Here is a 13,781-nt window from a genome sequence, read left to right on the forward strand (position 1 = left end):
TTATATCAGCATTGAGGAGTACAGAAATTATAAAATAACCAGACAAATAACGATTGTGTTGACAAGTAACTTAAATGGAACAGTTCAATGAAACTGGGTAAAATAGATAGACTGCAAAATAAAAAATGTTTTCATAATATTTAGTTAGGCAAAAATGTAATCTATAAAGGCTGGAGTGGGCAGATGTCTAAGATAATAGCCAGAACACTACTTTCTCCTTTACAGCTCCCTAAGCTGTTTGTAGTCAGTAACCAATCAGTGACTGCAGGGTCCATATGGGACATAACAGTTATTCTGCATTTGCATCTGACCTGCGTGCTCACAAACTAACTGACCAGTTATGTCCCATGTGCCCCCCCTCACTGACTAACTAAGAGGTTAGAGAGCTGAAAGCAGGAGGTAATGTTCTGGCTATTATGTTAGACATCTGCCCACTCCAGCCTTTATAGATTAAATGTTTACCTAACTAACTATATTTTTATTTTGTGCAGTCTATCTATTTTACATAGTTTAATTTTACACTGGACTGTTCCTTTAAAAGCAATGACATTTTGTAGTTAATGTATATTGGAAAGCTGGCATTACAATTGTGTTCACTATACAAATATTAGTTTTTTAGGTGAATCAAGTTTTTTTAAACTTGAACCAAAAATATACACATATAAACAGTTGTGTAACTATAGAGGAAGCAGCCACAAAGACATAAGCTGCAACTGTTTGTAGTCACTAAAGCTAAGGCAATTATCTGCAGTTACTTGCCATAGACTCTACAGGGTCAGATTCAGAGTGGCCATACACAGGCCAACAATTGCTATGGTTGGTACAGAATCCAACACAAATTGTGTGTTAATAAACACATTCTGAAGAGGTTATAAGAATGCAATTAGATGTTATCTTTGATGAGCTCCATAATGTGTAAACACAGCAGGGAAGTGCCGAGGGCATACTTGCTTGATTATTACCATGCTGGCTGTCAGTGCGGAGAGGCAAGTGCAGAGCATTAATTGAGCGGAGTCAGGATACTGTTGCACTTGACAAGGATCTTCTGACTGAAGAAAGCTGGAACACATTATCTGTGAGAGACACGGGCAGCTGCTGTCAAATGCCTAGGAAAACAGGTTCTGTAACATTTGAGAACATTATTGGAAAGATAATTGAATTGAGTAATTCAGTTTACCTTTAAACAAAGTACAAACAAAGCAAATGATCTCCAGACTGCCAAGGCCAAAGGACACTAATTTGTTCACATTCTCTTGGACCTATCTTCTGCGTTTGATACTGTCGACCATTCTGTCCTTATGCAATTTCTTTATTCTCTGGGTATCCGGGATCAAGTTGCATCCTGGTTCTCTTCCTATCTCTCTATCCGCTCCTTCTCTGTTACTTTTGCTAACAAATCCTCTTCCCTGGTTCACCTTAGTGCAGGAGTGCCTCAGGGCTCTGTGCTTGGTCCTTTGCTGTTTTCCCTGTACACTCTTTTTTCTAGAAAACCTTATCTCTTCATTTGGTCTTAAATACCATTTGACATCCAGGTATATTTAGACACCCCTTCATTAAAGAAGAAGGAATGGCTAAGTCACTTGGGGGTGCCAAAATGTTAGGCACCCCCAAGTGACTTAGATCGCTTACCTTCTACCCCGGGCTGGTGCCCCTGTATGGAGAAAACAGCACCAGCCTGGGGTAGCAGCGATCGCTTCCTCCTTCCTCTCTCGCTGCGCGCGCATGCGCAGTAGAGTGAAAAGCCGAACTTTAACAGAGAAGTCGGCTTTTTCACTCTACTGCGCATGCGCCGGACTCGGAGTCTAGGGGAAAGGAAGGCGGAAGAAGGAAGCAAATCGCCCCAGGTGCCCCGGGCTGGTGCGGTTTTCTCCTAATAGGGGCACCAGCCCGGGGTACGAGGTAAGTGGTTAAAGTCACTTGGGGGTGCTTAACATTTTAGCACCCCCAAGTGACTTAGCCTTTCCTTCCCCTTTAACCACTGATGTTCAAACCCAGATTGCTAACTGCCTCCTGGCTATCTCCTCCTGGATGAACCAATACCACCTCAGACTCAACCTAGCTTGTTGCCAAGATACACCCCTTTTTTTCACAATTAACAGCTAAAACTCTAATCCATGCCCTTATCCTTTCCCTTTTAGATTACTGCAATCTCTAACCAGTCTCCCAGATTCTCACCTCTCTCCCCTGCAATCAATCTTAAACTCTGCTGCCAGGATCCTCATGCTCTCTCCTAAAAGGGAACCTGTTCAGCCCTATCAGTAATATCTTTAGCATAGCTGCAAAGTATAGAGTACAAAATACTTTTGCTAACATTCAAAGCCCTAGTCCTCACTATATTTCTTCACTGGTCTCCCTGCAAGTTCCTGGTCGTCTCCTCCGGAGCCTCAGTCTTTTTACACCAACCTTGCCCACTACTCTCCTTTGTCTTAAACCTTCCCTATCACTGCTCCTTACCTTTGAAACTTCGGGAACACTCACTCACTCCCTTTAAAAAAAAAAACCTCAGATTCTACCTTATAGAGCACTTAAACATTATTTTCTCCAGTCCTGCACTTATACATACATACATACATACATACATACATACAATGAATACAGAACACAAAGAATGAACCTTTCCTGCATGAAATGGTCCTGAGATGAATTTAGTAATTCTCTCAGTTACTGAGAGATTTACTGAGAGATTTACTGAATTACAGTCTCTGTGCAAATCAAGGGCTAGGCTCTGTTAACCATTGTACAAACCAATTAGAATCTCTGCACAATCTGACTAGAATTTTGCCCACATCAGAGAATTTTAATTTTAATGAAATAATCTGTTCACGTCCACACAAGGGTAAAGATTTACGAAACATTATTATGGATTCATTGATTCTGATCAATACAAAACGATTCTAGAATCTCTTACCAGAAACCCGATATCCAGAAAGTTCCAAATTATAGGAGGGCCATTTCCCAAAGAGTCTATTTTAAGCAAATAATTCTCACTTTTTGTTTATTTTCTTTTCTGTAAAATAATAAAACAGTGCCTGTTAATTGACGGTAACTAGGCTGCATGAATCCATATAGGGGGAAAATGGTATACTGACCCTGCTTACAATTCATTGCATTACAGTGCAAATTAGATATGAATTAAAGGCATTAACCAAATCTGCCATTACCCCATCACTAGGAAGGGCATTCCACAACCTCACTGCCCTCACCGTGGAAAACCACCTACGCTGCTTCAAATGGAAGCTCCATTCCTCTAATCTAAAGGGGGGGCCTCTGGTGCGTTGATTGTTTTTATGGGGAAAAAAGAACATCCCCTATCTGCCTATAATCCCCTCTAATTTATTTGTACTGAGTAATCATGTCCCCTCGCAAGTCAATGCCTTTTTTATACAAGACAGCACTTTATTTGCTTTAGTAGCCACAGAATGACACTGCCTGGAATTAGACAACTTGTTATCTACAGAAATGCCCAGATCCTTCATAAATAAAGGGGTGGATCACCTTTAAAAATTAACTTTTATTGTGTTGTAGAATGGCCAGCTAGCAACTTTGCTGTTGGTTTTCATTATTTTCCAAGCTTTTTTTTTAACTCTTTCCAGATTTCCAATGGGGGTCACTGACACGGACAGCCAATAACTATTGCTCTCTGAGGCTACAAATGTATTGCTATTGTTACCTTTTATTACTAAACTTTCTTTTTAGGCCCTCTCCTATTTATATTCCCATCTCTCGTTCAAACAGCACTGCTTGATTGCTAGGGTAAATTTGATAAGAGCAACCAGATATGCTGTTGAAATTCCAAACTGGAGAGCTGCTGAACAAAAAGCTAAATAACTGAAAAAACACACAAAATAAAAAATGAAGATCAATTGCAAACGATCTTAGAATATCAATATCTACATAGTACTAAAAATTAATTTAAAAGTTTGTGCTTATTTTTATATACCACGTTCTCTTGAGACTCCTTAAAATATGAATCAAAATGAATCGCTAGAAGTCCATAAGAAGAATTAACCTGCTGTATGTATGTTAGCAATAAAGTAGATAGAAAGAGATATTCCTTTGCATAGAAACTTTTCCCATCATTTTTTTCCCATCATGTTTCCCATAATGTTTTAACATTTAGACTTATTATACTTAGACTTACATTGTACTACAGTAAATAGACCCCATATTTAAATGAAAGCATAGGTATACAGTGTGTGCATCCCACAGTGATTATACCTTTTATTCTTCTTTAATCTGAAGAGGCATCTATAACTGTGCCAAAATGAATGCCGGATCATAGTCTGTTGGATTTCTGTTCTCCTTGTAAAGTGCCATTGGTATGTTGCAGTTAGGATGACCTTTCAGGATACTGCAACAAAGCCAGCCATTGATTTACCACTAAACATGAAATTATAGAGTTCCTTGGACTTTTAGCTGTCTTTTTTTCCCTTCCTGCCACAATTCTGATCCATTGTCAATCGAGTGCACTTTATTACATCGTGGGGCAGTGGACAAACCTTAGAAAGACTGGTAATCCTTAACCTTTGTTAGAGTCACTGAAGAGAAGAAAAATCAATTGGGCAGTAATTGCCTGGTAACCTTGATATTTTGATATTGTACTTTTTCTGCTAACAAAGAGGCCTTAGAGGCATAGAGGCCATTACAAATAGAGGTCATTTTCTGCTGATGTTTTTAGCAAGCAAAACAATTGAACTAATTCAATAAAGAGCATTTTGGTTAATGAGCAAATTAGACAGCAGTAGTCTTTTGGGGACTACTAAAATGTTCTTTTTCATACAGAATCAAACTAGAAGTTTAGGTTGCACCAGTCCTACTGTGTACCCCCTATCCTTACTGTCCCCCATAGGGCATCTGCTAGGTGCCAAACAGAGGCAGCTTTGTATTCATGGGGTGAATGTAGGTCTGTGTGGTCTACGTTGGAGAGCAGAGATCTGCCGCAGTTCTTCTACTTGTAGGGCAGGGGCAAAGTGCAAAAAAACATGGCCGATTGGACCCATGTTATGCACTTTGCTTCAGGGTTCCCCTACATCAATAGGTGCAGGAAGAAATGAGCAGCACCAAGCGCAACTATACAGAGGTGCAAGAGCGCATTTTTACACAAGTACCTTTAATGAAAGGGGTTTTATGCACAACTGACTGTTGGAAAATTGTGGGAACAGCAACTGCACTTGTCGATGTAGATGCGCCCTAATATATTTTTACTGCTTTGTTTTTAATGAACATATACTGATAAAGTAATATAAAAGAGATACAATAAGGTGACCCATATTTATATGGGTAAGCTACTATTAAACATTATGGTTTAATATATGGACTTCTATATCACCAGTGTTTTCTTTATTTATACTAAATCTTTAAACTAAAAGCCCCACCTCGTAGGAATTGAAACAATGGTGCAGATGCCTTTTTTTTACTTCTCTGTCCCATCTGTTAGAATTGAACAGATTAAACAGTTAGCAGTTAAATAGTAATAAATATCCACTGCACTGAGCAGCTTTTGATTTATTGATGGGTTGGTACACATCAGCACTCATAGTGACAGCCATAGATCAGAGCTGCAGATGGATAGTGTGCAGGCAGGAAGGCCAGTTGGATTGCTCATTTATTAGCCATGATAGCGGCAGCTGTTTGGGGAAACCAGGTCTCTATGTATACTCTTCTGTTTGAAGCAGACAAGTGCTTATGAAGGAATTTGCATTTTATTGTGAACATGCCTGGTTTTGTGGCAAGGCCACAAAGGCCCAGGCCCAGAGCAGCACAAATGAAAGAGCAGCATGCTGCCCATCGACACCTGAAGTTATGTTACATCCGGAGCACTGGGTTCTAGGCGCGTGTCCCCTGTGCTCCGGATGTAAGATGGAAGGATGCTCTTGCGTGCAATACTGGGGGCGGAAATTGAGGATGGCCTTTGGGTGCATGGAAATTTAGAAATTAAGCCTATGTGCTATATCTAAAGCAACTGGACTTGTTAAGTAATCATTGATCGATGATTACTTAACAAAGTTGCTTTAGATTTATTTATACTAGATATACCATGACCTGGATGAATGAAAATCTTCATAGTCCTATGTGCTATAGTTGTATAACTATTCAGTGTGCCATCCTTTCATAATGCTGTCAAGCTTTGTGTGGCACAACCTATGGGCTAATTGTAACCAGCTTTGCACTGCTGAGATATTCTACTCAGTGGGTGTGCCTAGGCAAAATCTATCCTCTTCTGTATATTTTTGTAACGTATCTCATATGGAACAACAACCCTGTTCTTTGCATTTTTATTGTAAATTACAATTTTATGGCCAGCGATGCTAAGCTTGTAATACTTTGGGTGTGTTGTTTTTGGCAAACCAAATACAGCTATTTAAACTCTGTGCAAGCCTCATCCACATCAGGGATTATAATGTGATTTTGATCAGTCAGTCAAGTCAAACAATTACGCTGCAATGCATTTCCACAGAGGCATTATCACACCCTGCACACAGTACAACTGGATTAGGCGGTGAATTACAACTAGTATTATTAGTTGGACTATATCAAGAATCCTGACATATTGGACTTCCCATAACCACATATACTTATTTAGTCTTATGGAAATTTGAAGTACTAGTTTTATTATTGTTTTACATTCAAAGATAGATTTTTTCTGAAATTTGCATTTCACCAAGTGAAATCTTATCACTTAGCACAGAATCTACCAATCCCTTAGTGTGCAGGGGTGTACAACCCAAGCCCCAGATGGCTGCAGTCATGGTTACAAATTGACTTGCATAGCTTAACGCAGGCCACGGGGGTACGTGAGCTGGTCAGGAATAGAGCAGCCATCTTTCACTGCTTAGGCCCCTAGTCCATTGTTCACTAAGAAAATTAATTCACGCATAAGAAACATACATTTAATGCATTTACTCGGAGCTGAGACATCTTCAGTCCCACCCAATAATCATTTATTCATTCTGCTGATAAATTAGTAGGATAGCAGAATGCCAAAGAGACAGCAGGACTTTAGGGTAACCAAACTGGCACGTTTTAGCACCTATGTTAGTAAATCAGCCAAATTATATTTATATATTGGGCACGGTATCAGAACACCACTAAAGGCCTTGTTACAAGTACTACAACACTTACAGTACCATATACTAAGCACTAAAATCAGGCAATAGTGAAGTGCAGGTTGACCCGCAACCTAGGGACCCACTGGGTTTCCATTAGTTCAGGAAGGTTAGGGTTGAAATTAAGGTGACCATTGGGGGTACAGCTTGGATGTGGGTCAGACTGGTCCTCTCTCTTGAAACCTAAGGTGAATGCAGTAGTGGTTTGAAGAGCAGGAATACATGGGTACGGGTCCTACAATGGCAACATTTTGCAGGGTAGGTTCAGGTGTGGGTTGAGTTTTTGTGGGTTATGGTGCACATCGCAACAGAGCACAGTGATCTGCAGTGCTACTTGTTATTCTTTGCAAAGGTTGCTAAAGTATTTACAGTATATTTTGATTTGTCTCTGCCTTTTCTGAGACCAATTTTCTTTGCGCGCAGTGTTTGAGGTTGCATTTTATTTAATATCCAATTGCATTTGGCATTTCTGGCAGTCATTTTTCTAATAAGGAGCAAATCTATAATTGCTGAGCATTAGCCTCGGCGGCTTATTGATGCCAGCTTCATTACATTTTAACTTGATGACAGTTTCACTGATCCAGCAGAAGAACACGACAGCATTATTTTCAGTAGCAGCAGCGATGTCTGAATAGCTACAGCTTTTATCCCTAGCCCCGCACCTGCCAAATGGCCAACCCTTGCCATATTCTTGATTGAAAGGTGGAAGAAAGGATTCCCACTTAGCCCTCTTCCTTTTTGTCTCTGCAGAGCACTGTGGACAAGCTAATTAAAAAGACAAACCTTGCTCTTGTGGTTGGAACGAACAGCTGGAGAGAACAATTCATAGAAGCCATCACTGTCAGTGCCGGTAAGTTCTTGTGTTCATATAACAATAACACTGTAAAGCCATATTACTAGTGTGCATATGCAAAGGCTTGCTCCCTAGATACTGTTTAAGGAAATGTAAAAACCAAAGCACATTCAAAGGTGGTGCGCCAAGAGCACAATCACATTGACCCAATAGCATGGTGTCTATATTCGTAATATTGTGTACCACATCTATCATTACCTTGTCAGTTAATGTGCTATAACCCTACAGGCTCATAAACTTAATAAAATACATCTGGATTTTAGTTCACTAGAGATTAAAGTTAACTTAAAAAATGCATGTTTGTGTGTGGGGGTGGGGTGCCATTGTCACGTACCACCTGGCATGTAGGAATGATAAAAATGTCGGTCCTAATATAAGCACAGACGTTAGCACCAGAAAGCTGACCCAGCTGATGGGGAACCTATAGCCAAAAAACTAAAAATGTTAGGGGGAATAGGTCTGTTTATGAAGGCTTGACAACATCAAGGGGACCCAGTTCTTAATGTCTTGGGAATGACTGGGTGACTAAAATTCTCTCTCAAGCTGAGGTCAGTTCTCTCTTCCTGTAGGAAGTGGAAATAGTTACCCGAATAGTTAGAGGAAGCCACCAGTGGTGAAAGTGCAGGGTGTACGCTTGCACCAGGGCCCACCATACTGGAGCCTACCAAAGCTGGTGATGGGATGCTGCTGTGGCCCCAGGAAGTGAGCTGGGCTGTAAGGAGGATAGAGGATAGTGCGAGGAGGGGGCAGTGCCATGGAGAATTTGTTACATAACTAAAAACCATGATAGGGCATTGGTTTTAGAAATTGCTGAAGAAGCATTACAAAAATGTCCATTTACTTTTATGCTCCACATAAAGCTGCAATTGGATCATTGGGTTGTGCAAGATAAATAATAATGGACAGTCAGTAAATTCTTCTTTATTATATGTATCCAGAGAAAGTGTAAAAAAAAAACCTCACAAACCCAGTAGAATAGAGTTTCTTTTGCAAAATGCTAAAGACGTTGCTAAATGTAGGGTGACTTAAATACACAATTACAACTTTAAGCGTCTCCTGAGATGGGGGTGCATGGAACACCCAGAGGCTGTAATCTTGCAAACATAGCTAGATTATTTCTAATGCACGGTATAAAGAGATAATGATACAGACTGCAGCCTTATTTATGCTATCATATTCATTTAACGTTTTGTTTTCATCTAAACTCTAAAGAGGGCCAATGCTCTAGAGACTATTTACCATAACAAATGGATTTAATTTGCATCTGTGCCCCACTTGTTATTGCTAAAAAACAACTTTATATATCTGAGAAGTTATAACTATCATTAAATGTACATGTATCTGATCTCTTATCTGAAATGCTTGAGCCTGGGGTTTTCTGGATAAGGGATCTTGCCAGCACAGAGGAAGAGGCAGTGACCTGAGTATTAGACTATAAATTCCCCATAACCCTTTTTTACAATTAAAGTAAGCATAAGATAGATAGAGATAGACAGACAGACAGACAGACATGCTTTACTAATTATTGCTAATTATTGTCATATATCAGTGGTTTTTGTATCTTTTTGGTTTGAGCCCCGCTGTGAGTCAGTGAATGGACATATGATCAGTCATTCAGCATATAAGTGGTTACCTTACATGTAACCCCTAAATAACCTTCAAGTGGAGCTGGGAAATCTGTCTAGAGCAGCAAATAGACATTCTTTTCAAATCTTACCCTAACTGGCCTTAAGGCTCAGCCACTGCTGTGGGCCCCCTCTGTTCCTTACAGTAGTGTGCTCAGTACCTGAAGTCCTTGCTGCGACTCATAAGCACATAAGGCCCTTAGACACCTGTGGTCGTTGTCCTGTCCTTGTGATAGTCCTTTGTTAATGGGCTTTATTATCTTTAAAGGGACAGTATACCCCCTTCTTCAACATTAGATTAATGAATAGGGAGCAAAATCTGAAATTTCAAGAAAAGGCACATTCTACTTTTGGTTTTTATGAGCACAGTCAAAACAAAACAACAGTTCACCGAGAAGCCCACTGTATAAACAAACCCTTCCTTTCCCCAGCTGAAGACATTGTCTGTTCTCAGCAGACTGCTGATTTCTTTTCATTGTGCTCATAAGAACAGGGAGAAAAAATGTGATCACCTGTTTAGTGCAAAAATAAGAGAAACCATTTTTATATTCTAGGGATGCACAGAATCCACGCTCCTTTGGTTCGGTATTTGGCTGAATCTTTTATGAAGGATTCGGGTTTGGCCAAATTCAGAAATAGTGGTTTTGGTGCATCCCTAATATTTTCTAGTTAAAACTAGGCAAAATTAACGTTCAGCACAAACCCTTTTAGTCTCTGCATTAAAACCTCTGTATAGGTTTTTGTTTTAATATTTTCACTGCAGTCTTTGCAGTTGCTGAGCTCAAACTGCCTAAATTGATACATTTCCAATTGCCTAAATGTTGCATTTCCGTAACACTCTATTTGGCTGTAAGACCTTTGTTTCTGGTAGAACTATGCCTTAAGTAAGGCTCAGACCTTGAGCTGACTCTGCTGAAGGACAGAAAGGGACACTGGGGGCATTTTGATGTTCTTCTTTCTCTTCTGTGGGCTATTTCAATTAAACATTTGAATTACATTACAGTCATCAAAGGCAAATGCTAGATTGAGGTGGCCCTTTGGGTTCGGTGGCACCCGGCCTGCTGAGACCTATTTTGCAGTTGCCCAGACCGATTCTTCATTTCTCTTTGTGATTAACTTCATTGTGACTCTCTGTGCAGATGTTACCAGCTGCCTCTCTATCCTCATTATGACAGCTTATCCCCAAAGCCCTTAAACATCCTCCCACTCAATTCAACACAAGCCAAATTAATCATTCCTTAAAGGAATTGCTTCTGAGAGGTTTATTTGTCAATGTGATAGTCTATGGTTTGGCAGCAAAAATGTGAATGTGTTATTAACAGTAAGTGGAAAGTTGTTTGATGGTTGGAACAGAAGGATTTTATGCTAGGCCATTGGTGTAAAACCAGCCTGTGTGCTCTTTCCTACCCCAGTGGCATATGTACCATGCACATACATTATATACACACCAGAGACAAATATGAGAAGTATAATGGGTAGAAAAGGGATGAGGTGTGTCAAATTATCTTCACACTTTATCATATTTGATTGAAGATCCAACTCATGAAAAGCTATTCTGGGACATACATTTGTCAAGGGGATCATTAGAATATTACTTAAAGGAACAGTAACACCAAAATAGGAAAATGTATCAAAGTAATTCAAACATGTACTGTTACCCTGCACTGTGTGTTTGCTTTAGAAACTCTACTATAGTGTTTATAAAATACCCTGCTGTGTAGCCATGGGGGCAGCCATTCAAGCTGGAAAAAGGAGAAAAGGCACAGGTTATGTAGCAGATAACAGATAAAATGACAGTGTACTCTACAAAGCTTATATGGTATCTGCTATGTAACCTGTGCCTTTTCTCTTTTTTTCCAGCTTGAATGGCTGCCATCATTGCTACACAGCAGGGTATTTATATAAACTAAAGTAGTGTTTCTGATGCATCAGTGTTACCAGTGCAGGGCAACAGTACATTATATTTTAGATACTTTGATACCTTTACAATTTTTGGTGTTACTGTCCCTTTAAACTGATACGAGGGGTCATTTCTGAAGACGGTGTACAAAGTGCAAAAAACGGGTGCAGTTTGCTGTATTGTTGCACATTGCAAGGCTCTTTATTTAAATTGCCGCAGGTCTCTGCTCTCCATTTTAGAGCACAGAGACCTACAGCTGCCTCCATGAATACAGAGCTGCCTGTGGTCAGTACACAGTATTCATGGAGGTGGGTGGGAGGAGGCTCTTTGTTGAACTCCCTGTATTTATTGAGCTACGACAGCCTGAAAATATAGATCCAACTCCTCTCAGAGCGCTATATGAAAAAAATGGAACAACCCACCATCTAGTGCCCCATGATGGGTGGGATGAGTTCAGTACAGCAGGTTCAGTATGGCAGTGTCACTTAATAATATTTTGTTTTTTATGTTTTAAAAAATATTTATAAAACCCACTTGTTATATGAAATGACTTTCCATCTCAGTGAGCGCAGTGCACAGTATATAGATAGTATCTTTACTCCATATTAACAGCCATGTATGTCCTTTTGTTGCAGGAGAAGATGATGATGATGATGAGTGCGGGGAAGAGAAACTACCATCCTGCTTTGACTACGTCATGCACTTCCTGACTGTTTTCTGGAAGGTTCTTTTCGCCTTTGTACCTCCAACAGAATACTGGAACGGCTGGGCCTGCTTTATTGTGTCCATTTCAATGATTGGCCTCCTGACAGCCTTTATTGGGGATTTAGCTTCTCACTTTGGCTGTACCATTGGACTGAAGGATTCCGTTACGGCAGTTGTGTTTGTGGCTCTCGGAACCTCAGTACCAGGTAAGGGGAATATGATACAAAAAGCCCACACTCCTCCCTCTGTCCCACATAGTGCTGCCTACATGTGTGCGGTGAAATTAAAACTTTACACATTGCGAACTGTCAGCTGCTGATGATTTAGATCAGTGCTGTCCAACTTCTACGGTGCCGAGGGCCGGAATTTCTCTAGCATACATGGTGGAGGGCCGCTAATGGAAGCCAGTTTTGACCACTCCCCTTTTTGAAACCACACCCACTTCAAACCACACCTATTTTATCACAATGGTGGTAGCACAGCAAAATCCCAAATGCTTGGTCCTTACTGTGGGGATATCAACCATCATTCATATGTGAAAGAATTATGTCATATTAAGATATACCCTTAAATTCCATATGCCTCCTCCTCCCCTGTGGATAGCAGAGCAACCCCCAGTACATAATTACACACCTTAGGAACCATTTAATGGCTATTTCCAACTGCTAACAAACTCTCACAACAAACCCCTGCCAGGTTCACCTCCCACAAGCAGCATAGGGCAAGCAGAGTATGGCACATACAGGCAGCACTCTGCCTGTCCTATGCTGTCTGTGTGTGCCATACTCTGCCTGTCCTACCCTGCCTGTGTGTGCCATACTCTGCCTTCCCTATGCTGCCTCTATGTGCCATACATTGCCTGCCCTACCCTGCCTGTGTGTGTCATACTCTGCCTGCCCTACCCTGCCTGTGTGTGCCATACTCTGCCTGCAGTGCCCTACCCTGACTGTGTGTGCCATACTCTGCCTGCCCTACCATTCCTGTGTGTGCCATACTCTCCCTGCCCTATGCTGGCTGTATGTGCCATACTCTGCCTACAGTACCTATGTCTGAGGTGTGAAGAAGTGAACAATGGGAGTGATTACAGTCTGAGCCTGAGGTGTGAACACTGCAGGGGGTGAACAAAGGTGTGAAAAACACAGGGGATTACATATTTATACAATACAGAGGGATTACAGCCTGAATCTGAGGTGAGAACCATGCAGGGGGCCAGTTAATCTCAGTACTGATACCATTTAATGCTTACTCAAAGGTAAGCCATCAAAGCAGCCAGACAGGTGGGGGGCCACACAGAGGGGGGTCGCGGGCCGCATGCGGCCCGCGGGCCGCCAGTTGGACAGCACTGATTTAGATGATTTGTCCCAGGGAATTGCTTTTTAAAAGGCATCATAGTCAGAGCTGCGGGTGTCAGTACACAGTCCCTTATGAGCTTCAGGTTCCCGCACACAGGCAGATTCATGTGCAATGCAAAGTGACACTCACAGATGGTCCGGTTCTACCAATAAAGTCATTCAGCTTCAGGGCTAAAAGAGTCACTTTTTGATCCTCAATAAAATTGTTTTTTACACAGCAGTAAATAGGCACCAGTTTCA

At 40.9% G+C, this 13,781-nt stretch overlaps 1 protein-coding gene across 10 annotated transcripts in view; it reads left to right on the plus strand.

Annotated features, from left to right (window-relative positions):
* slc8a1 (solute carrier family 8 (sodium/calcium exchanger), member 1) overlaps nt 1-13,781 on the plus strand; it is a 273,885-nt gene that overhangs the window by 247,239 nt on the left and 12,865 nt on the right. For all 10 annotated transcript variants that reach the window (XM_012963817.3, XM_012963818.3, XM_004914680.4 and 7 more), the window contains 2 exons: nt 7,857-7,956; nt 12,120-12,395. In XM_012963817.3, coding sequence (XP_012819271.1) covers nt 7,857-7,956; nt 12,120-12,395 — 376 coding nt within the window. The remainder of the gene's footprint in view (nt 1-7,856; nt 7,957-12,119; nt 12,396-13,781) is intronic.

The sequence above is a fragment of the Xenopus tropicalis genome, chromosome 5 (genome assembly GCF_000004195.4).
Source record: "Xenopus tropicalis strain Nigerian chromosome 5, UCB_Xtro_10.0, whole genome shotgun sequence".
NCBI classification, from domain to species: Eukaryota; Metazoa; Chordata; class Amphibia; order Anura; family Pipidae; genus Xenopus; species Xenopus tropicalis.